This window comes from Sciurus vulgaris, assembly GCF_902686455.1.
Source record: "Sciurus vulgaris genome assembly, chromosome: 1".
Classification (NCBI taxonomy): Eukaryota; Metazoa; Chordata; class Mammalia; order Rodentia; family Sciuridae; genus Sciurus; species Sciurus vulgaris.
In genome coordinates, this window is record NC_136461.1 from 135,998,648 (window position 1) to 136,026,162 (window position 27,515).

At 34.7% G+C, this 27,515-nt stretch overlaps 2 protein-coding genes across 4 annotated transcripts in view; one reads left to right on the forward strand and one right to left on the reverse strand.

Annotated features, from left to right (window-relative positions):
- SDCBP (syndecan binding protein) overlaps window positions 1-18,690 on the forward strand; it is a 31,971-nt gene extending 13,281 nt beyond the window's left edge. Inside the window, exons 2-9 of one of the 2 annotated variants that reach the window (XM_079116820.1) lie at window positions 3,672-3,737; window positions 8,127-8,205; window positions 10,051-10,160; window positions 12,179-12,340; window positions 14,407-14,582; window positions 15,926-16,097; window positions 16,854-16,945; window positions 18,131-18,690. In XM_079116820.1, coding sequence (XP_078972946.1) covers window positions 3,687-3,737; window positions 8,127-8,205; window positions 10,051-10,160; window positions 12,179-12,340; window positions 14,407-14,582; window positions 15,926-16,097; window positions 16,854-16,945; window positions 18,131-18,185 — 897 coding nt within the window. In that variant the 5' untranslated portion in view covers window positions 3,672-3,686 and the 3' untranslated portion in view covers window positions 18,186-18,690. The remainder of the gene's footprint in view (window positions 1-3,671; window positions 3,738-8,126; window positions 8,206-10,050; window positions 10,161-12,178; window positions 12,341-14,406; window positions 14,583-15,925; window positions 16,098-16,853; window positions 16,946-18,130) is intronic. The other variant, XM_079116821.1, reaches the window with a different exon arrangement.
- The window catches only part of NSMAF (neutral sphingomyelinase activation associated factor), a 54,340-nt gene continuing 45,232 nt past the window's right edge, over window positions 18,408-27,515 (reverse strand). For both annotated transcript variants that reach the window (XM_079116622.1, XM_079116621.1), the window contains exons 24-31: window positions 26,187-26,254; window positions 25,342-25,409; window positions 24,820-24,943; window positions 23,602-23,685; window positions 22,462-22,612; window positions 21,944-22,046; window positions 21,706-21,815; window positions 18,408-20,653 (exon numbers count right to left, since the gene is read on the reverse strand). In XM_079116622.1, the coding sequence (XP_078972748.1) occupies window positions 20,559-20,653; window positions 21,706-21,815; window positions 21,944-22,046; window positions 22,462-22,612; window positions 23,602-23,685; window positions 24,820-24,943; window positions 25,342-25,409; window positions 26,187-26,254 (803 nt within the window). In that variant the 3' untranslated portion in view covers window positions 18,408-20,558. The remainder of the gene's footprint in view (window positions 20,654-21,705; window positions 21,816-21,943; window positions 22,047-22,461; window positions 22,613-23,601; window positions 23,686-24,819; window positions 24,944-25,341; window positions 25,410-26,186; window positions 26,255-27,515) is intronic.

Consider the following 27,515-nt stretch of genomic DNA (forward strand, 5'->3'; position numbering starts at 1 on the left):
AAGGCTTTAAGCAACTTAGTGAGACCCTGCCTCAATAAAAATATAAAGTGCTGGGGATGTGACTTGGTAGTTAAGCAATTCTGGGTGCAAAAAAGGGAAACCTAGGACTTGAACAATACTGTAGTTCATATAAATGGACCTAAAGATGACAGAAAATTGCATCCAGCACAGCAGAATACACTTTTCTTCTCAAGGGCACATAAAACACTTTCCTGAGTAGATAACATAGTAGGTCACAAAACAAGTTTTATCAGATTTGAGTGTATTGAAATACCAAGCATCTTTTCTGATCACAGTGAAATAAAACGAGAAATCAGTAGCAGAGGGAAACTGGAGAATTCACAAATGTGTGAAGATTAAGCACACTCCTGAACAAATTTTTTTGGTCAAAAAAAGCACCACAGGATGGGAACAGAGAGAGTAACCAGAAAAAGAAAAGCAAATTAAGTTCAAAGTTGACTGAAGGAGGGAATTTATAAAATAAAAGCATCAATTCACTAGAGTAGAGCAGAAACAAAATACAAATTGGAACAAAAGTTCACAAAACAGGTTTTTTTTCTTCTAGAAATGAACAAATGAACAAACTTTTAGCTAGACTAAGAACAACAGAGACTCCTTAATCAGAAATGAAAGAAGAGACATTCCAAATGATGCTACAGAATCAACAAGGCTCTGAAAGTTAGACATTGACTCACTGAATAACCTAGAAGTAGATAAGTTGCTTAGAACATACCACTTGCCAAGACTGAATCATGAAGAAATATAAAATCTGAAGAACCTTGCAGTAGTTTGAATAGGATCTGTCCTAAATGATTTAGGTTTTGAAGACTTGGGTCTCAGTGTATTGGTGTTAAGTAGGTGTTGGGACCTTTCAGAGGTGGGGCCCGGTCATTATTGGCCCTTCCTTGTTGCTGGCTTCCCATCTTGCCACATGAGCTCCTTGCTCTTACATGCCTTCCTACCATGATGCCACGTACTGTGAGGTGAGCCTCACCCCAGGTGGATCTGTGCTTGCCATCCCCCCCATCTTGGACTTTGAGCTTGAGAATATGAGCTAAATCTTTCTTCTTTATTTAGCCTCATTTTCTTATAATAGAAAACAGACTAATAAAGAACAAAATGAATAAGAAAATTGAATCTGTATTCAAAATCCTTTTGACAAGTGAAAGTCCAGAACCAAAAAGCTTCAATAGAGAAAACTACCAGCTATTTAAAGTGATACCAGTTCTGACAACTCTTCAAAAAATTGAAGAGGAGGGAATCTTCTGTATTCATTTTATAAGACCAGCATTACCCTGACAACAAACACAAATAACCACATCACAGGAAGAGAAAACTGCAGGCCATATAACTGACAATCATAGATGCAGAAATCCCCAACAAAATACTAGCTAACCAAGTTCAGCTCACCTAAAGGATCTACACCATGATGAAATGGGATTTCTTCAAAATAATTGAAAGCAGAAGTCGGTCAAGAGGTGGACAAATACTGCATAATTCTATTCACATGACATTTTAAAAATAGTCAATAGAAACAGGAAGTAGAATGGTGATTGTTACAGATGGGGAGGGGAAATAGAGAGTTGTTCAGTATCTGTAGTCATGGAATGAAATTGTAGAAAACCACACATTGTGCATATAATTATGCTAACCACTTAAAAACTGTTAAAAGGGTGGATATTTTATGTATATTTTGCTACTACTTTAAAAGAACAAGAAAGAAGTCATCTGGGTAGGAAAGGAATAAAAGGAAAAGTGATCTCATTTCAAACTACTTGATCTTATAAATAGAACATCCCAATAAATCCACCTGCCAAAAAAGATTATTAGAGCTGATACTGAGTTCAGCACAGTTGTGTACAATATCAGTGTACAAAATTGGATTTATTTCTGGGACTAGTAATGAACAATCTAAAAATGAAATTAGGACTGGAAGTGTGGCTCAGTGGTAGAGTGCATATCTAGCATGCATGAGGCTCTAGGTTCAATCCCTAACACCACAAAAAAAAATCACATTCATTAATAAGTATATATAGGAGGAAGCAGTTTAACACAGGAAATATAAGATTCATAAGCAAAAGCACATAATTGAAAGAGTATAAAGACGATTTAAATAAATAGGAAAACCCATTCATGGACGTAAGACTTCTACAAAGTCATTGAAATCTCTATGTAATTTTCTTTTTCCTTGTAAAAGGAGACACATAGATCCTAATATTCATAATGAATTGAAAGGATTCATAAAATAACCAGAATAGTCTTGAAAAATAAGAATACAGTAGTAGGAGCCATATTTCCTAATTTCAAAATTTAACTACAACTGTACAGTAATCAAGACTGTGTGGTATTGTTAAAAGGATAGACATATAGCTCAATGGGATAGAATTTAGAGTCCAGAAATAATATATTTATAAGCAATTGATTTTCAACAAGGGGGCCAAAATAACTAAATAGAAAAAAAAGTTTTCAAAAAATGGTGCTGGGACATTTGACTTCCCACCTAGAAGAGAAGTTGGATACTTATTTACCAAAATTAGTTAAAATAGCCAGGTGTGGTGGCGCATGCTTGTAATCCCAGAGGCTGAGGAGGCTGAGACAGGAGGATCTAGAGTCCAAAGCCAGCCTCAGCACCGGCACAGCACTAAGTAACTCAGTGAGAACCTATCTCTAAATAAAATATAAAATAGGGCTGGGGATGTGGCTCAGTGGCCCGAGTTCCCCTGAGTTCAATCCCAGGAACCCCCCACCCCCACCAAAAATAAAAAAGTTAAACTAGATCAAAGACCTAATTGTAAGAGTTAAAACTATAATATTTTTAGACAAAAACAAATGTATGTCTTAGTGACTTTGAGTTAGTTTCTTAAATAATTCATTTGAAGCATAAGCAACCAAGAAGAAACACAGATTTGACTTTTATCCAAATTTAAAACTTTGGTGCTGTAAAGGACACTATCAAGAATGTTACAAAGCAGTTCATAGGAAGAAAGTATATACAAATCATCTGATAGGGTTCTGTGAGATGGTCTGAATGTTTGTCTTCCCTCCACCACCCCCAGTTCATATGTTGCATCCCATAGTGACCAAGGTGAAGGTGGAACATTTGGGAGCGAATAGCTTGTGTGGGCTCTGCTTTCATGAATAGGATTAGTGCTCTTATAAAAAAGACCTCAGAGCTGCCTTGTCCCTCTCACCATGTGCAAGTTGAAGGCACCATCTATTGCATAGGAAATGGAGCCTCACCAGCCACCAGATCTTTGGGCACCTTGTCCTTGGACTTTATTGTTCATAGCTGTGAGAAATAGATTTGTGTTTATAAGCCACCTAGTCCATGATTGGTTGTTTTTGTAGCCTGAATGAATTAAGAGTAATGACTGGAATATATGCAGAACTGTTTACTACTCAAAAAAAAAGATAAATAATCCAGTTTTTAAAAATCAGGCAGTGGATATGAATAGACATTTTTGTATAGATAGAAGATGCAGAGATAGATAATAAGAATGCAGATGGTCAAGCACATGAAAAGTTGCTCAACATTATTAGTCATTAGGGAAATACAAAAAATTCATATGTTTTTATTGCATTAAACAGTTGTACATGATCACAGGTCTGTTGCTGGCTGTGCATACTGTGTATTCTGTGACACTTGAATAATACAACTTTTTTTTCTTTAGAAAAATCCTACAAAAATGTCTCTCTATCCATCTCTTGAAGATTTGAAGGTAGACAAAGTAATTCAGGTATGTTTAAATATTTCTTATTTTTTTTACTATACTGTAACATACATTCTATTTGTGAAGCAAAGCAAGAAACAACTTGCAGATGTATTTGTTCATTTTTATAATTCATAAAACTTTTTGTTCAGTTCTGTTAATGGTAAATGAAAATATTACAGAGAAACTAGTATTTCTTTTTCATTTCACTGTGAATAGGTATGGGATGTTATTTCTTCAAAATTTGCCTTAAACTTAAAAGACAGTTTCTTTTTCAGACTAAAATTTAAACTACAACAAATTTAAGTTGATAAAATGTACTCCAGCCTTTACATACTTAAAATTTTGTGTAGAAGTGGTACATTTTTCTTTTGGATCTTTAGGTGACCAGTCTTTATAATAATTCTTAGCCTCTTATTTGAAGTTTAAAAATTCAGAAATAGTGGAGCACATGCTCCTTTTAAAAGAACAGTATTGTAAAAGTGCAAAGGTGTAGTGATTTTTTTCCTTTTAGAGGTAAGCAGCAGGCATTTCACTTGTTCCTGCTTTTAAATGTCTGTTGGACATCACACTGTTTCTAATAACATTAAGTTGAAATTTTTATAGTCCCTTATGTATTAGCTTCTACTTCTAAAGAAAATGTGTAGTTGGGTTAGGTTTTTCCTATTTTGGAAAATGTTTGGTAATCTTTTTAACTGGTGACAATTTTGAACCCTTCTGATTATAGTTTGCTTTCCACTTGATCTCTTATAAACTCAGAATCAATTAGGCTATGGTTTATTCTTTAAATTTCACAAAATAAACTGAACTCTTTATACTAATTCTCCAAATAATGTTTTTAATATGATTAGTAAGAGGAGTTTCTTTTTGAATTGCTCACTATTTGAAAACTCCTTATCCTAAACTCATTTTACTTGAGTCCTGACCTCCTTTTATTCTAAAATGAGATTATTTCTTAATGATTGACTAATGAACAGAATAAGTTTATTATGAAGATGTGAAAAGTCTTAAGCAACCTGAAGAATATAAGCATATTTTAGGCAAAATTTTGGCCTTACTGGGGTAAAAGAAAAGACAAATAGAGCAGTAGCAGTAAGGTGTGACTAGGATTATTAACTTTGTGGTAGTGGGTGAGCAAATTGCTACTTGAACGGAGTCATGGACAGTTATTTACCATTGTAGATCCAGGGTGGGTACTAAAATGTGGTTTGTAAAATCTCTGTAATCTATAGTTGAGCTGTCAAAACTTTGATACTTCTGAGTTTTAAGTGGCTTGTTCAGTCATCTTAAATGTTGTATCAGTTCTTTAGTATTTTGGCAATGTTTTTTAATGTGGTTTTTATTTCCATAAAGTTCATCTGAACAAGTGCTCTTTCTTTTTAGAAAGCTTTTATATTAAATACTTAACTTTCCAGAACGAGCCATTAAGCCATTAATATGACATCAGTACATTATCTGATAAGGATGTGTAGGCAGATTTGAGAGTGACTAAACTTTGTTTCCACTTTTTTTGGTTAGCCTTTTGTGGAATTGAACTTAACTACAGTTGGCTCTGAACAGAGGCTTTTGATTTTGAAAACAGAAAAAGCCATCGATATTGACAGATGTTGGATTGAAAAATAAAGAGGGTTACCATCTACATCAGGCTGATTTCTTTAAGGAGAAACATTGCATGAATAATTCTGTTACAGGACCTTTCTTGTTAGATCAGAAAAATAGTTGCTAAGTGATGGAGCTAAGTAAGGAGGGCTACATAGTTCTTTTAACCATGTTTAAAAATATCACTAATTTAGCCATTAAAATCTTGGACTATGTTTTGGGTGTTTTTGCTTCATTTTTCTAATATGGATGATGCATTTGTTTTATTCTCAGTGTTCCTGAAAAGGTACTATATAGAGCAGTGTAGTATTCATTTTCTCATCTCCTGGCCTTTTATATCACAGCAAAGCTAAGTTGTAGCAGTGAACTGGCAGTTCATATTTTGTGACCTATTTTACAATAGCCATTAGGCTGTGGCTTTCAGCATCATATAATCCTAACAAGAGCCTGTGGTTCCTCATCCTGTAAAAAAAAATCAAGCTTTTAAGAAACAATGATGCAGAGAACCAGTGCTTTCAGTTTCCTCTTAATGGTGAGCAGAGTTTGACAGCATAAGTGACTCTACAAGCATGGTTTCTCCACCTGCTTTCTGTAAATGACAGAAAGAGCATGCCCTAGCAGTAATTGCCTGCTTTTTGGAGCAGTCTCCCTTATGCCCCAACCCTCTGTTTAAAAACAGGTTCAGTTTTCAAAGTAACTTTGAAATAATTTGCTACATTTAATAGTTTTCTGTCTTTAGACTCTGTTGCATGTTTCCTTTTATTTTTACTACAAATTACATGATTAAGTTTATATAATATTACTTTCAGAGAACTTTCTGTATAAATTCTCAAGTGTTGTAATTATAATAATGAAAGAATAAAAAATAGTTTAAGGAAAAGCAGTATTTTTAAAATTCATAAGCTGTATTTTAGAGCAATTTTAGGTTCACAACAAAGTGGAAAAAAAGGCACAGTACACCCCTTACTCCCACATGTGTGCAACCTTTGCCACACATGGACATGTGCACTTGAGTGGTACATTTTTTAACAGTTGATTAATCTCTATCATTGTCACCCAAACTCCATAGTTTACTATGGGTTCACTGATTTATGTGTCATTTTCTATGGGCCTTGACAAATATATGAAGAAATTGTCATATTATACAGAATAGTTTCACTGCCCTGAAAATCTGTGTTCTGCCTGTTCATCTCTCTCTTCTTAACCCCTGGCAACCACTAATCCTTTTACTGTCTGCACAGTTTTGCCTTTTCCAGAATGTCATATTGTTGAAATCATACAATACCTAGCCCTTTCACATTGTCTTCTTTCACTTAGTAATATGTATTTAAGTTTCTGCCCTGTCTTTTCACGGCTTGATAACTTGTTTATTTTTGGCAATGAGCAGTATCTTTTATTTCCTTAGAGATGGTTCAAGAAAATCCAACTAGCTACTTGACTACTTTTAGTTGAAAGTTGGTAAAAGAACTTTCAGAATTCACTTTGGATTTGTGGATTATTACAATTAAAGTATTTTCATGCTGCATTTTGTTTCAATTTTGAATGTATAATAAATTCTAAAACATTATAGGATGACTCAATTATAAGTAAATATATGAGAACATTCACAATTCAAATAAGTTTAGTACCATTCAGAGCTTTCATAGACTGTACTTATTTAAAGTTCTATCTCTCTTAGCATCTTTGAGACTATTTTTGACATTGATTGCATAGCTAGGTTGAGATATAAGTATCCATTTCATTTCTTAATTTGACACATGTCCAGCTGGGTAATAAGTGATAATTAGAGATTGGTCATACAACTTATTGCCAAACTTGTTTCAAAATGACATGACTATTGCAAAGAGAGTTCTTTATTCAAAGGACAAAGTACTTCCATCAGTGGAATGTACTTTGTACTTAATATGACGTAGGCTATGAAGCCCCATGAAAAAGCATACTTGAGCATGAGTAGCATGGACAAATGTCTACTTAGTGAAAATACTGCAAGTGTTTTAATACCATTCTTTTACATTAGTGATGAAGTATGTTTTAGGCATAGTTTATAATTAATCCCTTCCTGTACTTGCTAAGTATATCATATATTATTTCAGTGAGACATGCTAAAATGGTAGAATAAAAATTAACAAAATAATATGAAAATTTAGGTGTTTTCTGATATGTGACTTACATGAATATGATTGAACTTTTTTTCTTATGCAAATAATTTAAATGCTTTCATTTGGACTAATTAAAGAATAATGAAAATTTAAATGTTTTGCCATCCATTTTGAATTACTCTTTGAAAATAGTAATTTATTAATTTGCAGAAGCACTGTTAAATACTGGTTACCAAGATATGTAGAATGGTTAGGGGTGATGGTGTACAGCTATGATTCCAGATACTTAGGAGGCTGAGGCAGAAGGATCTTACAAATTCAAGGCCAGCCTGGGTAACTTAGTGAGACCCTTTTTCAAAAAATAAAAAGTGCTTAAAAAAAAAATGCTGGACAGGTACTTCATTGGTAGTATACTTGCCTAGCATATGTGAGGCCCTGGATTCAATCCCCAGTGCTGGGGGCAGGGGGATGAAATAGAGGTAAAATGATGTTTATTCAATTTTTATGATAGCTTTAAAATATTCAGAGTATGCAATATATTTTTGATTTACAGATTTCCTTTGAAAAAATTTGTTGCTGTGAAGTGTTTGAAATGAAACTTACTAGAAAACTTAAGGTTTTAGTTTCTTTTTGGAAGTACTGGGTTAAACTTGTAAATTAAGAATGTTAAGTAAGAATTTATGATGTGATGTGAGAATTTTCTTCTCCTCTTTTTCAGGCTCAAACTGCCTTTTCTGCAAACCCTGCCAACCCAGCAATTTTGTCAGAAGCTTCTGCTCCCATCTCTCAAGATGGAAGTAGGTTTATACTTTGGGTTTATTCTCTCAGCACAGAAATACCTGTTAAGTGTCCAATATTTATTTATTTTTCCTTTTTGATATACTGTATAAAATTGGTGGTTAAAGCTCTTGTAGAAATAAGAAAAATATTTATTAAAAAATATAGTCCTTTACCTAATTAAGAAAATAACTGAATATGAAGATTTGTTTCTAACTTAAGGAAAACTGATTTTATTCTGACTCTTAAGTCTCTCACACACGGTGGACTCATTTATTTAAAAACCTTACATGGGAACTATGAAAATGTAAAATGTTTTGCCATCCATTTTGGATTACTCTCTGAAAATAGTAATTTATTAGCTAATTTGCAGAAGCACTGGTTTATTTATTGCTCTTGAACTTCCTCAACCATCTTTTGTCTTTGCTAGGGGAACTTCTAAAATTTCCAACCACCTACTTTTTGGAATATTTCTCAAATCCAAGAGTGTTTTAAATCTCCATATCCTGTCTTTTCTTACTTTTCCTTCAAATTTCAGAGGGAAATTCAGGACAGAGTCTTTTTAAATAAGAGGATTTAAGATGCAAATCAAATGTTAACTGTAAGGTCTTTGGGACCTGTCATCTTGTTTTATAGCTATTTATAACATTGTTCCTTTAGAAAATCCATTTTAATTTACAAATAGATCATTTTAAAAAGAGCTTTTTAGAAATAATACACAACTACTAAAAAGTCAAAGTACTATTAATCTTTAAAAATACTATTTTTAGGATTTTGTTGGAATTTGATTAACATTAAAATGATATGGCACTAAATAATATTATGAGCTTTGAATTTTATTTCTTATTGTTGTTAGTTGAGAAGATTCATTCCATAGCTGTGTTTAGTGAATAGTAGCTGACTTGAAAGTAGACATTTTGGTCAGTTCTGAATTGGAGAAATCAGCAGTATTCGTATATAATTCCTAATGAAATAGGTTTAAGAAACAAAAGGGCAATATAATTTATTTGGAAAAATTGTTTTTACTCTTGAATAGTCAGTCCTCTGTTTCCTTGGGTTCTTTATCCACAGATTGATTTAACTACACACTGAAAATAGAATTGCTGGGTGTGGTTGTGCATGCCTATAATCCCAACAACTCTGGAGGCTGAGACAGGAGGATTATAAGTATTCAAGGCCAAACTAACTGAGCAACTTAGCAAGACCCTGTCTCAAATAAAAAATAAAAAGGACTGGGAACATAGCCCAGTGTCAAAGTACCCCTGGATTCAATCTCCAGTACCAAAAATAAGTAAATAAAAAATAAAAACAGAAAAACAATCTATACTGACCATGTACAAAATTGTTTTCTTGTCATTTATTCCCTAAATAATATAATCAATAACCATTTATATAACATTTGTATTAACATTTATGCAAATTATAACATTTGCATTATATTAATTAATACAAGTAATCTAGTGGAGATTTAAAGTATATAAGAGGATATGCATAGGTTATATGTAAATACTACACCATTTTATATAAAGAACTTGAGGATTCGCAGATTTGGTTATCTGTGGTGGGACCTGAAACCAATCCCCCATGGATATTAAGGAATACCTGTTTTAGAACTTGAAGATTTTTTCAGTTCAGATATATTCATATTTTATGACTTTTATCTTAAACATTTTCTGTATTTTTCATTTTTAATCACATAGATAGGGAAGTCCTCTTCTAAATTGCTACTTTATATTCATCCTAAGTTTTCTAACTTAAATGTCATTTTTAAAACACAGGTAGAAGCCCTGTGTGAACAGTTTTCCTTTTGAGTATTCTTTCAGTGCCTTTTTTCATTCATTCATTCTTCCATTTATTTATGTTAGATCTCTATCCTAAACTGTATCCAGAGCTCTCCCAGTACATGGGCCTAAGTTTAAATGATGAAGAAATACGTGCAAATATGGCCATGGTCCCTGGAGCACCAGTTCAGGGGGTATGTATAGTATAATTAATTTTGAATTATATGTCATAATTTTATACATAGATATAAGCTCTCCTTTTTGTAACTAACTCTCAAATTTATAACTTAAGCATTGACTTCTCAAATTTTAGATTTCTTTGTGGATATTCTTGCATCATCTGCTTCCTTTTGTGCTATTATCACTGTTTGGATTTATTTGGACTTAAAATTCAGATGCTTTTTACTGGTTCTTTGTCTTCTGCATTTAGCCAGTTACTGAGGCCTAGTGATTCTGTCGTTACCATATTTCTTGTGCTCATTTTATCCACTCTGGTTCTACTATAACTGTATTCAGGGTTTCTGGACTTGTAAACTAGACTATTACAGTAATCTGGTACATTTCCCATAGTAACTTCTTATTTCAAACAGTATTAAGATGCTGTTGGGTTAATTAATCTGAAGTACAGATCTGTCACTTATCATTTCTTTGCTTGTATCTCTTAACATTCCTATAAAATCCAAAACTCCTTATAATTAGGCCCCAGATTTTGGGTAACATATTTATTTTATTACAGCCATTCCTGTAAGACCATAGCACTGTATAGCGCTTAGTTATAATTACAGTAAAATACATCATGACAGAATCCATGTCTGTCTTGTTGCCATAACCCCAGTGCTTAATACAGTATTTTGTGTTTATTTACCAAATATTGAAAACTTGGCTTGTAATTAGTCAGGGTTCAGTTGTGAAATTAAATTGTAGTAAGTTTTCAACAGAGATAATTTAAGAAATGAAGAATTGAAAAAGCAAAAGTGGAACAGAGGTGTAACTGCAGAAAGTTAGCTCCTTCTCTCAGGACTCCAAGAAGTTGAAGTTAATAGAAGCTTGAAGCTAAGGCAAAGATCCCAAGAGCTAGGACTCCGACCTTAGAGGAGAGGATCCTGCTAGAAGTATCAACCCTCAAAGGTTGAAATGAGGCTGGTTCTAAGTGTCACTAAAATCTGGAGACTGGAAATAGGTGCTGCTGTGTAAGTTAAGGGCCATACTCAAGCAGTGCTGATAAGAACAAGCAGCAAACAGGAAAGAATAGGCTCTTGTCCCTGTGGTCTGTCTAGGGCCTCATGTGATAGAAGGGAACCCAAAAGATTCTGATAAAGGAAAATGTAACTAACAGTTCAAGCCCCAATGTCACCAAGTTAAGAATAGAAAGGTGGATCTGGAGCTTACAGACAGTAGCTTAGTACCAGAGACTACGTACTTTTATGATTCTGTGTATATCCACATACTTCTAGAAATATTTGAACTTTATATAACAGTAACAGCTTTGTATTTTATTTGTAAAAGATGCAATTCACCTTCATAAAACTGAGATTCAACAGTTTTTTTTTTCCATAAAGATTCCCATAATTATTTTAGGTTTTAATAATCACTTTTGATCTGTCATGTTTTCTTGTTTGTTTACAACTTTTAAAAACATAAAAATCATTCTTAACTTAGGAGTGTGTAAAAATCAAGCCAAGTACCTCTGATAAAAATGAAGTGGCTTCAGCATAAAAGATCATTCTGGAAAGTGTGTCTCAAAAGTATAGCATGGGCTTTAAGTTCAAGGAAAATATATTTGAAATAAGACAAATCAAAGTAGAGTTGCTTTATGAGAGGAATATGTTCTACAAAATGATTTTAATTGATTTCATCATTGTGCACATATAGAGTGTATTTGCACAAACTAAGATGGCTGTTAAATCAATAGGCCATAACGTACTAGACCACTGTCATTGGTGGTCTGTGGTTGAGTTCTGTGTCTTTATGCAGCAAAAGATGGTATGCATGAAACAAATCGCAGTGAATTTGAGAAGGCACACAACAGGGAATTACCTGAGGAAATTAGTAAATAAATATGAGTGCCATTTTTGCAGATTAGACTTTATCTGAAGGAAATTATTTATGAATTAATTTTTGGAAAAACACAACTGAATTACTTTCCAGGTATTTTAAATTTTTTTCAGGACAGTGTTACTAAATATTGACACATTCTATATGTTTTTGTCAGCAGTTGGTAGCAAGGCCTTCCAGTATGAATTATATGGTGGCTCCTGTAACCGGTAATGATGTTGGAATTCGTAGAGCAGAGATTAAGCAAGGGATTCGTGAAGTCATTTTGTGTAAGGATCAAGATGGAAAAATTGGGCTTAGGCTTAAATCAATAGATAATGTAAGTATTTTCATATCTATTTTCATTTATCTAAATAGCTTTATATTAAGTAATTAATGTTAGAATAATTAATAATGTTAGAATAATTTGAAATGGAAATGCTTTAGTTGTAATGATGCATCTGTAACTGAGGATATTATAAATTTACAACCTTAAATTTGTTCAATTGTAGATGCCCTATTTTGAGAAAGCAGAGTGAGAACTTGCAAGGATATTACTTTGATCTATTTTTTTTTTCTTTTCTGAGTACTCTAACAAAGTTTACTAGTCTTATTATTATAAACTATGTTAGTGTCTATAACATAATAGAAGAGCATTCTGGGATTGAAATAGGGCAACATATATGAAAGCTAAAAACTGATCAGTAAGGATCAACATGCATGCATTTTTAAACTAAATGATGATTATTTAGTTTGTAAGATGATTTTGAAGGTTATTTGTGTCCTTAAAATTCAGTTTAATAGGTCATTTTCTGAGCCTGTTTCTTCTAATTAGGGCAATTACTACTTTATTTTAATAAAGTAAGTAACTTTAGTAAATAAATCATTTTAATAAAGTAGTAGTAAAGCAATTATTTCTCATCATACTGAAGACATGAAACGGGGTTACTCACTGAGGAACATTTTAGAATTTGTTAAGAACAGTTTGGGGGCTGGGGAGATAGCTCAGCTGGTAGAGTGCTTGCCTTGCAAGCATAAGGCCCTGAGTTCGATCCCCAGTACCCCCCCCAAAAAAAAAAAAAAAAAAGAACAGAACATGTTGGGTCTTTATCCTTATTTGTGGTTTTAGCCATTACCTTATTGGATTTAGTGTCAGTATTAAGTCTCATCAGCTCACTAAGTCTAGCTTTTCCACACACAATAAGGCTGACCTTGGCAGGAAGCCCCATGTCTGCCTGACAATCTAGAGGGCTGAGGGTATTTGATATCTGCACACTCATAGCTCATTTGAAGACACATCATTGTGCTTGATTGGGAGTCCTGATTTAGCTACTCTTTCTCACTTCCTTTTCCGTGAGTAGAATTTGCAGTTGACTCATCAGCCAGGATATCTTTCCTGCTTCTTTTCTGTGCCATAAAGAAAAAAGGTAGTCTTTGTAGGCCCCTTTGCCCCACTGTAGTTATCCTTGTAGTGGATTTGCCCACTTGGCCAAAGCATATTGGTCCATTTTATGGGGAGCTACCTTAAAGTATAATGACAAAAATCATGTCTGACCTACCTTTGTAGAAAAAGGTCTAGCCTTGTAGATGTGTTGGTATTTTCCCAGGTTTACTCTTCATTATATTTGGTTCAGTATCTGAGAGCTTACATAAATAAGACTATCCATGTGGGTTTAATTCTTAGTTAGTGATGCTTGAGTTTTCTTTATTTCATAGTGGATTTTTTGTAAGAGCTCACATCATATTTAATATGTTCATTATTTTAGGCATTAAACTCTAATCTTACTTGATATGCATAATTTAGCAAATAAGCAAAGGATTTTTTTAGCTTAAAAGCAAAAATTCTTGCCTTACCTTTTTTTAAAGCCATAAAAGATTCACCAGACTTCTAACACTTGACTTGCTTTCCCCCCAGATAAGAACACCCATCTAGTATTCTATCAGACTTCTAGAGGGTTATCTTGATGAAAACTGTCCTACTTCATTCTCCTTAGTGTTTTCACTCTAAGGTGATGAAGGGGCTGATTGAGGTTGGTCAGGTACTCATGATTTGCGGTAGAAATTACCACTGAGATCTTAATCTGTTTGCCTCGTTCTTCTTCTTTTTTTAAATGGTTTTTAGTTGTAATTTATTTATTTATCTTTATGTGGTGCTGAGGATCGAACCCAGTGCCTCACATGTGCTAGTTAAGCACTCTACCACTGAGCTACAACACAAGCCCTTGCCTTGTTTGTTGAGGTGATTGCCTGGATAAAGGTTTCATATTCTGTTAAGGGGTTAATTTGCCATGTTATATAGTTTTCCTTTTTTTTTTTTTTTTTCCCCCCTGGTTTTGAAGGGAGATTTCTAAACAGTACTTTCAAATATCTAACAGGAAATGACCAATTATTTTCCTTATTGTTTAGGGTATATTTGTTCAGCTAGTCCAGGCTAATTCTCCAGCCTCATTAGTTGGTCTGAGATTTGGGGACCAGGTGCTGCAGATCAACGGTGAAAACTGTGCAGGCTGGAACTCTGATAAAGCACACAAGGTGCTCAAACAGGCTTTTGGAGAGAAGATTACTATGACCATTCGTGACAGGTAAACTATTAGTAAACAGTTCAAAATGAAAATTTAGGGGGCTATTTTCTTGGGCTTTCAGGATTTTGTGAATATAGTGTTGCAGAAAATAATCACATGTTGACAAGCCTTATAGTCTTGTAGTTTTATGATGCAGATTTTTCTTATATAGTTTGATTTTTTAAAAATAGAATTCTGATTTTGCATATATACCTTATTTCAGAATTTATAAGCATCGTGAGGGTTAGAGTCCACTTAGAACCCCAGGAAGTTTATGATTTTTGAAAACCAAATCTGGCCTTTTGGGTGGTTATGCAGCTGTTGTTGTCAAGAGGATAAAATGTTGTCTAGTAGCAGTTAGTTCAGTTATAACTCTTAACTATTAAGCTCATCATACTGAGCCTTCCTTTCTTTTCTTTTCCAGTCCCTGTAAGTATGAAGGGTGGAGCTGTATCACATTGTTACAATAAACTTGTGAATTCTTTTCTCTTCTCAGTTAAACTTCTGTTTTTTCTAAAATTGTTTCTAATTTCTTATATATTTTAGATATTTACTAAACATTCTTATAGATGAAAGTCATTTTTTTTTGTATAAGCACAATTTCACCAACAGAAGATAGGACTCTTCTGAATTTTATAATGTAAGCATAGGTTGATTGTAAAACCCTTATAACATGCTAGCAGAGTTTTGTTTTTGTTTTTTGGTGGTGGTGCTGGGGATTGTGGTAGTGCTGGTCTGAGCTATGTCTCCAGCCCCCAGATAGCAGAGTTTTAAAGATGTGAGGAAGTATAACTGGTATGACACCTTCTAAGAGCACACACACACTGTCTCTTTATAATAGCTGTGTACCCTCTGGAGGAAATCTTACTGCTTCTGCAGTTCTTCTAAAATAGAGCAAAATAAAGCAACAACAAAAAAACATTTTCTATAAAATTTTCAAACTTATGATGTGAGAAATATTATAAAGGCTTTAAAATTTTAAAAATGTTTCTTAAGAGTTAGGCTTCAAGAAATGCTTAAAGTCAATGAAAAGTAAATGCTCAATTTTAACTCTTGATTCAGTTCAAAGCCCATTGCTAATGCAAAAGTATGAATTTTAAAGGAAAAAGCTGTTGATGAACTGCATGAAGCATTATGATACTAATCAAGATTTCCTTCCTCAGATAAGTCAAATCATAATGAAGAGATTTTTAAAAACATTTTACACAAAGTTTGGTACATGTACATCAGAGCTATAATAAGTTGTTACTGGAAACAGAATTTAACAAACTATTCAATGGGATGGAATTTATGGCATAGCAATTTCATTGAAATGTTTACCTTGGTATTAAAATTTTAATTGGAATTGTCCATTTTGTTTTCAGACCCTTTGAACGCACAGTTACCATGCACAAGGATAGTACTGGACATGTTGGTTTTATCTTTAAAAATGGAAAAATAACATCCATAGTGAAAGATAGTTCTGCAGCCAGAAATGGTCTTCTCACCGAACATAACATCTGTGAAATCAACGGGCAGAATGTCATTGGTTTGAAGGTGAGGAATAGTCCTTCTGCTTGGTTCTGCTGCAGTTTTATTCTATCAGATGTCTTTTTCCTTTGACCATTTAGGTGGTGCTGTTTTATATTGACCTCCAAAATACAGAAACTTGGGAGGTGGGAGGCATAGGACCTTGGGCTGTGGTCTGGCCTGGGCTCAGCTAGCTTTGTTCTTGGGACAGTCACAAAAATTCTCTGGAATGTTTTCTAGAATCATCTTTCCTGTGTACAGAAGGGGCTGGACTAAATGATCCCTGAAGTTACTTGAGTTAAAATTCTGTGGAGACTTGGGCAGTGAAAATTTTGACAACATTTAATGAGTGATTGGTTTGGCTATCTTTTCAATCCAGGAATTTAGGAAATGAGTAATAATTTTTGTCCATTTTAGACTTTTTTTGTCTCTTTCCACAAATTGTTTTCAGTCATAAAGGTTTAATTAAGACCCCATTTCTTGAACTGTAGAATGTAGTTAACTGACATGATACTGTATTATGTATGGAAAAATTACTCATTTGTAAATAATGAAAAGATGATTTGTCTAGTATATTTAGCTCAGTTTACTTTAGTGATTTTGTTACCAGCTGTAAAATAGTGTAGAATTAAACTTTGCAAGGAAAGCTTAAAAAGTTTAGAAATACCAAGGGTCAGGATTTTGGATATACTAATAAAATACAACAGGATGTATATTAAATATTTATCAAGAATATTAAAGAAAGTTCCAGTGAAATTAACTTTCATTATGTGTTTTCTTCAGGACTCTCAAATTGCAGACATACTGTCAACATCAGGGACTGTAGTTACCATCACAGTCATGCCTGCTTTTATCTTTGAGCACATTATTAAACGGTAAGTACATAAATTCTTCAACTTAACATGTATAGATATGGGACTTCATATAAGCACCATATCTAATTTCCAGTCCTTTGGTTCTTTTACCTTAAAGATGACATTGGTGTTTTTATCTAGAAATTTGAAATAAATTATTTATATCAGAGGAATTGTTTGGTGTAAGGATGGCTCCTTGCTATTTCCCAAGTATGAAATAAAATTCACCATACTCTTGATAAATTTTAACAATGCCTAGTAAAAGGTTTTCAAGAAGAGGTAACTTGCTTTCAACTTGCAATACAAATGACTGCAGTAGCACTCTGCCTACAATTCCTCTACTCAGTAGAAATCTAGTCATGCTGGTTTGTGGTGGTGAATTCTTACTTACTGAATGTTAAGAATAATAGCTAGGCACAGTTGTGCATGCCTGTAATCCCAGCTACTTGGGAGGCTGAAGCAGTAGGATCAGAAGTTAGAGGAGCAACCTAGTGAGACCCTCTCTCAAAACTAAAATTAAAAAGGAGTGGGCAGTGTAGCTCAGAGGTCAAGTACTTGCCTAGCATGTGCAAGGTCCTGGGTTCAGTCCCAGTGCTGCATACAAAAATAATAGAGAATTTCTCTTGAGCATCTCAGGTAGTGCTGCTGTCTGTCCACAGGATAGGATTGGGAAGCTCAGTGGAAAAAACTGAATAGGGCTACTTTCACTAGTACTTTTTAAATCTGAGCTTCTGTTATAACTGTTTTTGCCAAGCCTACTTAGAATCCTCCTTTCAGAATTTCTGTCATGCATGTGGATATGAGATTTTACAAATTCATAAACATGACCTTTGTAATGAAATTTTTATGTTGGCTTCTAGGTAGAAGCTTCTGGTAACTACCTATTGTAGAGAAGAGTTACTTTCAAGACGAATTTTTGTAGAGTTTTTCCTTAAACCACTTCTTCCCCATTTCCTCTCCAATTAATTATGACCGTGTGTTTTTTAGAACTTATATCTTAATTTGTCTAGCCTTTCACACTGTTTTCCATCAACAAAATTACCAGAGACTTAGATCTGAGCTCATCTGAAAGAACTTTTCCATCTTCCCCATCTCACTGATGATAATTGATGCTCAAATGTAATTGGGGTTTTCTTTAACTTAACATAGCATTTTTTTAAAAACCAAACCAAAGCTCCAAGGGTAATAAAAGTGACTCTCTTATAGGATGGCACCGAGCATTATGAAAAGCCTGATGGATCACACCATTCCTGAGGTTTAAGTCATAGCACAGTGTAAACACAGCTGAACTTCTCCAATTTCCTTCTTCGGCAACTTCTGCGTTATGCACTCGAAGCTTTCCTGGAGCCAGGGAGCATATGCTGCATGAGGACCTTTCTGTACATCATGGCTGGGAACCTTACTGTTGCATCTGATACTTTCTTCAGATTTCAAGATAGTTGTAGCCTTATCCTGGTTTTACAGATGTGAAACTTTCAAAAGATTTACTGACTTTCCTAGAATAGTTTCTCTACTGGGAACCTGATGCTTTTATAAGCCATTGTGATTAGGATGACTGATACAGGTTTAGTTTTGTGTGAGAAGCAGTCACTTGTCTCCTGAGTAATGAATAGTGTGTTCATGTTACTTTAGTTGTATGGTGTATTTACATTTTTAACATGTTACCATAGTACATTTAGGATGATTGCCTTTGATAGTTTAAGTTCTGTGCGTGTGTGTGTGTGTGTGTGTGTGTGTATGACACCAATTAAGTAACACTGATTTCATTCCATGTAAGCATTACAGTGTATGTAGGTTGCCAGAGATTGTAATGATTGTTATTAAATTTTAACTACCTTCACTTAATAATGCTTGAACTGTCGCCTTAACTGTGTTAAGCATCTAGAATAAAAGCCAAAATATAATTATTGCTGCCTTTCTGAAACCCAAAATGTAGTTGTATATTAAACTGAAATGTACACTAGCCCATAACAGTTTAATGGTACTTACTGAGCTATGGCATAGCTGCTTAGTTGTAGTCGAGATTTTCTAGTCATTGCATAATAGAAATTTCTTTCTTCTAATATTTGCCAGTATCACTTTCTGAAAAATAAATTGCTATTATATTTAATGTAAAAATTTCTTATACTAAACAGGATAACTTTTGGACTCCTTTTTTTCATTTGTGGATTAAGTGAGATAATACTTAATTTTGGCATTTGAATCTTAATTATGTGTAACTTACCTACTTCAGAATGCTCTTAGAATGTTTTCCTGATAATTTGTTGTCCCTGACTGACTCTTCCTTGAAAACAAAATGCAGTGACATTTTATCCTGTTTTCTTTTTGATTTATGCCTATCCTATTTTAATTAAATATGTATAAAGTTAAATTTTAGTCTGTTATTGCATCATTTGGAACTTTATCAGTCGTCATACTTGTTTATAGTCTTGATGGGCATGTGAAATTTGTTTCCAGCTATGGAAGGCAGCAGGGCTGTGCTCTCTGTGAGCAGCTGACATCCATGGCTGTTGAGAACTTCCCTTACACCTCAGAGGCTGTGAGCGTCGAAGCTCCCCCTTCTAGCCAGGAGCCCCAGTTTGCAAATCTGAGGGATTATTCACCCTGTGCACTCAGGCTGTGCAGCAAGAACTCGGATTCTCTCTACCAACATCACAGACCATGTGATATTTACTGACACTTAAAACTGACCTTGATATCTGTTATCTTGGTTGATTCAGAATTTTTCTCCTTATGCTGCACTCCTGCAAGATAACAATGCTTTCTAAAGAGTGTGGAAAATTTAAAATTACATAATTATTGTTGTTCAGAAGTTGAACATGAAAGAAAATCGGTGTTATTGCTATATAGGTTACCTTGTTTGAAATTTAGTACATTTCCCAGTTTCATTATCTATCTGGCTAGTTGGATTTTAGTGTGAAGATAGTGATGAATATAGTTCCATTATTTCTTAAACTGGTTTTCTAAGAAGGATCAACACTTGTGATTTATAAAAGCTACTAGTGTTTATAATAAATTTAAGAAAATGAAACTTCTCTCATTACAGAAAAATATTTTTAATGTAGAAAAGATGAGCATTTAATAGCTTAATGAAATACAAACCATTCCTATACACAGTAAATTTACTGTTATAAGAACTGCTAATCCTTTCCCAGGTTCTTAGAAGCTGGGTACAGCATTATAGAAAGTAACCACGCCATGAAAAAAACACATTCTTAAAAACCCAGTGTCAGCAATTGTGATAGATCAGGAAGTCAAAATAGAGTGACTCAGAAGTAGCAGAGGATAACTGCACATTTTCTTGGGGAATTCTAAGCTGTTGTGCTTTCTGATGTTTCCCCAACCCCGTTTAGTATCTCTTAGCTTTTCTCTGCCACTTAACCCAGTCTTCTACCCATCATCACACTGGGATGTAATGTTTTCTCCTTAACCCTGCCATAATTCTATCTGCCTTAGAGAATGGCAACGAATGGCTTTCAAAAACAAAATCACCATGATTTAGAAAGTTTAAAACCACAAATTTTCCATGTGGTAAAACTTCTAATAACTACCATTGCACATTCACCAGTTCTTTTAAAAGTTTGGTTTAAAAATACTTTAAATAGAATTTTATGTTCAAGAGAGGAAAAGGCACTTAATACTGCAATTTCCAGAACATAATTTGTCTGTCTTCCCCTCCCGTGATGATGCTGCTACACTGTTCATTCATCCATATGCAAGTCACAGCACCTGAGAGAAAGAAATGTTTTGGTTAAATAGAAAAGGTGACCAGGAGGTAGCCAAAAGATACACTCTTGGCTTGCTATTCATTTATGAAGTAGAAAAGTAAGTGCTACTTGTCTCTTTCTCTAATAAAATCCTTGTAGTATATTAAAAATTAACTGCTTGGTACAAAGAACTTGTGAGGAATGAAAAGAAATGATTTAAATGTATATCTAAAGCCAAAAGAACTGGAATTATGTCAGGAAACAGATTGGGAGGGAAAAGGTGGCCAAATAGGCCAAGTTTGCTGATTTGTGTCCTTTTCCATTGGAAGGAATCAAATATCAATTAGAGCTATTGAAGGAAAAAAAGATGCATAATTTTAAGGTATAAATTTAATAAGAAATAATCGTGAATCAGGAACATGGGAGAGGATAAAAATGGGAAGTTAAATTCACAGCAGGAAGTCAATAGATACTAGAATTAAAAACTCAGTTCTTCAGTTGAATGATCAGGAGGAAAGCATGCAATATGCAAGCATGACAGTGAAACCTCCAAAAGATACCACTAGATGGAGAAAAAAAGCAGAACCGTTTTATATTACACTTCATGTATCCTACAGTTTTAGCCACATACACTCTCTCATTAAAGAGAATGCACATAAGAGCATATATTGGTGAATGTCCTCTCAGGAGGACTGGGATACCAGAGTCAGTGTGATAGCAGTAGGAGGAAGCCTTAGTTTTTAATTGTAATTCATTACAATTACATTGAAATATTTCTGGCTTTAAAAAAAAACTTTCAAAAAAAAAATAAAAAATAAAAAGGGACCAGGGATGTAGCAAAAAAAAAAAAAAAAACTTTCGTTATATATTATATTTAAAAACTTATTATATAACTTTACTATGGTTTTTAATTCTTGTGAAAGTTAATATTAAGACTTCCTTTTTGGAGTCAAAATATCTGTCAGCATAAAACAAAATCCATACCTAAGAGATGAGGATCTGTCCAAGATGTGTTCCCTGATGGAAGAGGTAGGCTTGAGTATCTTAGAAAAGACAGCTGCAGTAACTGCTTACCTGTGTGGCCCTGTATTCGCTCACTGACTTTTGCTCCAAGGAGGTCCCAAACGAACAGCTCGCCAGACTGACTTCCAGATAAAACGGAATTTCCATCCCAGATAAAGCACCTGCAAGAATGATTTGAAAACAGTTGTTCTGTCATCATGAAAGAAGGGTAGGTTACACTGGCCAAATAAACCCAAATGAAATGGTTGTGTGTGCGCAAAGGTCTTCAAGGCCTGCTCAAGAACTGTACCTTTGGGGCTCGTCTGACGTCAGGGAGGAGATGAGCATCCCTGTCTGCACATCTACTACATTCAGACAGCCATCTGCTCCTGTGCTGAGGATGTGGCGACTATCTGCAACACAAAGGGAAGCACAGATAGACTGATGGCTTCAGACTGTTGGTTAGTTTATTCTGAGATCTTATTTCTGAATCCAGTGGCCTACTACTGTCCACATTTTTCCCCATCAACTTACGTTTAAGCAATAACTATACTGTCCTGTTCTATCTAAGACACAGGGATGAGATGATAAGTCTTTGCTGTGAGTTCATTTTTATCTTACACATTAATTTCCCTGATGAGTTGAGGAATTAAGAAAAACATACAATCCTTTTCTACTGTGTAGCAGTGACACAGGTATACTGTATACTGTACACTGGCCTTAGCTATAGGCACTTACCAGCAAAGAGTTTTTCATTTAACATTTTATCATTTATTTCAGAATTTTAATACACACGGTATAATCTGTATTAAAAAGGATAATACCTACCTGGGCTAAAAGCAGCATCACAAACAGTCCCTGAATGGCATGGAATCTGGTGCAACAGGGTGGCAGTAGTAAGGTCCCAAATATTCACCATGCCTTCCTTGGTGCCTGAAACCAACAGTGTGCTTGCAGCATTTAAACTGATTGTATCTACCTACAGAAGAAAACACAGGAATACATATTCCACTAAGAAGAATGATCATTAGCTACATTTCCCCAGGTTGACTGAAATATGTGGTCATATGATATAAACTTTCACGCAGTATGCTGGTGTAGCTAATATAGGCGTATTTCAACAGCATCCTATTGAATGATAATTTATTTTAAAATGAAGTAGAATTCTTAATGTGCTGCCAAATACAAGTAGAGATGAAAATGAAGTATTGAGAGGGCAACTGCCATGCTATTTTCAAAAAGCCTAAAACTCTTAGTCTCAGACAATTCCATGACCTATAAATTGTGTGGTACCAAACTGCCTGAAGTAGGGCTGATCCATGACTATTTGAGGGATTTATAAGGAGTGAGAATCGATCCACAGAATTACACTTGCATATCATCCTGTATTACATACTCAATATTTTTCAACCTCAGCTAATCTGAAGACCATGAATATTAGACATCAATTCACAGCCGTAAGGGAAAGACAGTGCCGTAAGTTATAGCCTAAGATGCAGCAGTGTGACCAATGAAAACAGAATGTGCAAGAACTAAGATCCCTTTTGTTTCTGCCACCAGGCTGTGCACAACTGGCCATCCTAGATGGCAGGTAACTGTTCTTAACTGTGAGATGTGTGTCTCCTGAACAGACAGGTCCCATCTACCTTCCAGGTCAGAAGACGTGGTCCCAAGATGGTTCTATCTTGTTGCCCCAAAGAATTTGAGGCTCAGAAATTGATATTTTGAGTCTAGAGGGATAGAAGTTAATTCTCAGGGAAATGTGAAAAGATGCATATTGGAGGAAAAAGAAAAGAAAGCAGACTCAGAAAGTTAGGGTCAACTTGATAAACAGTTATTCTGTTTCCAATAAGAAAAATACAACACCACCAATGAATTAATACACACAAATTAAAACAGGAACCTCTTCCCCATCCACCCGCTAGACTTTTGAGCTCAGCTTTCTGCAGTTCTGTTGATGGTACTCACACTGACTTCATGTTCCAGCTCAGCCAGCAAGTCAAACTGGTGTTTTTTGGTGCCTGGCATCTCTGCAGGTACACCAGACCACACCTAGGAGGGAACATAATTATAGAAGGTATTTTCAAACTTTACATATAAAATCATTTCCAACCTGTTTAGGGAAAACTGTCTTGACCTACCTCCATTTAATATACTTGCTGATGAAGTTAAGCTGATAACAGTCCATCCAGCTCCTCCTTCCTGGGGCCCATACTCCCTCCACTGCCCCTGCCAGCATGTGCTTGTTTACAGGTGACTGTGCCTGTGTCTGTCCCTGTCATTTACTGCTATAATTATGTGCTTTAAGTATTTTGTGAGCAATGATATATGAGTGTAGCAGTATAATGTCATTAATATTTGAAAATTTTACTAAAATTAGGTATAGGCAAGTAAACATATCAAATAGAGAAAAAAAATCCTGAAAAACTCCTGAGGAAATTCAAAGGGTTTTAAGGGTCTTGCTTTCTTTTACATAAATATAAATTGAAAATCTAAGATGACTAGCTGGGCATGGTGGCACAAGCCTGTAATCCCAGCAGCTGAAGCAGGAGGATTGCAAGTTCAAAACCAGCCTCAGCAAAAATGAGGCACTAAGCAACTCAGTGAGATCCTGTCTCTAAATAAAATACAAAATAGAGCTGGGGATGTGGCTTAGTGGTTGAATGCCCCTGAGTTCAATCCCTGGTACCCCCACCCACTCCCCTCCCAAAAAAAATCTAAGATGAACACTGGTGTGGTTTATGTGGGAAAGTTGTGTAGGATTCCAAAGAAAAGGGCTTGCCTAGTCTTACATAAAAAGAATGTTAAATGAAAATGAAGCATCTATATGTTTTAGATTTTAAACATATCTTTTAATTATTGTTCACTTTAACTTGAAATTTTCTGATTAACTGATCTCTACTAGTTCTAGGCAGGTCAGATAAGAGGGTCGACTCCTGTATTTTTGTCTACAACTTTTAATGAATATTAGAACATTCAACCACCAGTTGAATACAAAGTACAGAAATCAGTATAAACTTATTATATTAGGTACATAAATTTTCAGAAAAAGGCAATAATATTCAGTATCCTTACTTATACACTTTGTTAAAGAGTGAAGTGATTGATGATACTAAAATCAGGTAGTTGGTCAACAATCTATAATTTTTTATGCTCAAACATTTCAAGTAAAAGTTAGATATAAACCTTCACTGTTGAGTCCCAAGATGCAGAATATAGCCTGTCGTTATGCCAACAGATCTTACTAACAGCATCATCATGTCCCATCAGCGTGTCCTGGCGTCTTCCAAATGCTATGGAATAAAAATAGCTAAAAGATAATAAGAGGTATTAAAGTGGTATTCCAGCTTAATTTTAAGACTCAAACACATATTTAAGAAAACACAATATTATTTAATGCTATACTTCCTAAGGCTTACTAAAATTACAAATTGCTTGTTCTGATGTTATTAAAGCAAAATATTCAAAATTTGAATTTAAAACTAAAAATTTCTCAGTCTGGCTCATTTGTATTTTCACCCATTTAAAACTTAGAAGAAAACAGGTTCCAGTGGAGAAATTTTTAGATTCAAATAATGGTATTTGAATATAATTTATATTGTCCTCATCTCTAATATTTGTTCTCTCTAGAAAACATAAGCGTCCTGGCAGTGGAAGGTTCTGCTATTTTGCATGCAGAATTACAAAGGAGTGTGCATAGATACATACACGTTATTATCCCAAGAAGAACTTATGACAGTGGCATCTCCTGGTAAAAGTAAACAAGACGATAAAGCCTGGAATATAAATGACCTGACATTAACAATCTGAAGTTATTAGTAAATCATTAACATGGTCAACTATATTATAAGTTCCTCCCAAGATGAATGTTCAAATTCTCTTTATGGTGGCTCTCCTCATGACCAGGTTTTCTGAACTGGCAAATTTCAGATGTAAGGATCCCTCCCAATGTCCAAATGTGTCAAGTGTATTATGACCTAAGACTCTCATGCTCTGGTGGCCCTCACTGCCCTGGGCTAGAGGAGGTCCTGTTAACACTCTGGCACAAACAAAGGGTGGACTGCAGGCTGGGGATAATGCTCAACAACAAAAATGCCCTCTCCAGGTTACACATTTATATAAATGAGGAAAACTTCAAAAATCCCTCAGGGAATTCCAAGATGTTTTGGATGATTTATATTAAAAATGTGTTCTAAGTTTAGAGGAATTGTTTTTGTTGCAGTGGGTATCCTACCAATTTGGAAATACCTAAGTTAAGTAGCACATAAACATTTAGTCTGGCAGTTAGAAAAAAAAAAAAGGAAAGATTTATTAAGGAGAATTCTACTGGGTGGTTCTTCGAGATTTTTAGGCTGAAAAGGAAATCACAATAGTATGAGAAAGAGATAACCTAAAAAAATTTAAATTGAATTTAGAAGTAATTTAACCAAGGTATTCTACAGATGCCACACAGGAATAAACTAAGTTGTTTTGGCAGAAATTAAATATTATATGTATGTATAAAACAAACTACTATATGAATTTCCATAACAATACTGATGAAATGAACTCACCATATTTGAAAATGATATACTTCTTTGAAGCATTTTGGATTCTTTAGAAAACATCTTCAAGGTAGAATCTAGGGTAGTAATGAGAAAGCAGACATATAAGAAAGAGTTCTACCCACTACAGATGGCAAAGGAGGGCTGCTCTTCTTATTCCTGGAGGCTAATGGGGAATGTTAATTCCAAGGGACTGGGTGTCGACGGGGTTGGATGATCTAAGGCCTCATCCACATGAATATTCTACAGTCTAGAACTCCATGATGAGGAAACCAACCCAGAAATCAGTATAAACATGGTACACTGTTGATGTTTCAGCATGACTGCAGACAATAAAGCCTGGTAACTGAGGTGAACTGAAGTTAAAGTGAAGGCAAATAGCTTCAGCATTAACTTGAAAACCAAAACAAAAGAACAAACATGCTTGGGAGGTAGGATCATGCTGATAAATCTTCCCAACCACGCTTTTGATCCTATTAGGCAATTGTGAATGTTCACTACAAAATACTGAACAAAATCCTACAGAACACTTTAAGCCAGTCGGGAATGTGAAGATGTTTTACTTGAAATCAGATTTGCTCCCTATACCAGAGATGATCAGGTGAGAGACTGCATTAAGAGCTGATCTCAGGTAGTACGTACTGTGAATACCCACATTCCTAAACTGGGCAGCATAGATGAGGAAGGAATGTAACTTTGGGCTGACCATCAGAATACATACAAATCAGTACCACATATCATGAAAGTTTAAACATGACAAGAAACAAACAAAAAATTAAAAAAAAAAATCTCTTGCTTTATTTGGCAAATCCACAAATAAGTGGTATAATGCTTAATAAGCCTGAGAGCTGAAGATTGATACTCATAAAAATTGAGGTTCAGAGGGTCATGCAAGTATAGTGAGCTGAAGAATTTAATAAACCATGCCAGAAAGATCCAGCTAATAGCACAGGCTTCATTAAAGCAGCATTCTCTCTCTTCGCATTGCTGATAGTTTTCTTTGCTGAGAGAAAGCTTTTTAGTTTGAATCTATCCCAGTTATTGATTCTTGCTTTTATTTCTTGTGCTATGGGAGTCCTGTTAAGGAAGTCTGATCCTAAGCCAACAAGTTGAAGATCTGAACCTACTTTTTCTTCTATAAGACGAAGGGTCTCTGGTCTGATTCCGAGGTTCTTGATCCATTGTGAGTTGATTTTTGTGCAGGGTGAGAGATAGGGGTTTAGTTTCATTCTGCTGCATATGGATTTCCAGTTTTCCCAGCCCCATTTGTTGAAGAGGCTATCTTTTCTCCATTACATATTTTTGACACCTTCGTCTAGTGTGAGAAAATTGTATTTA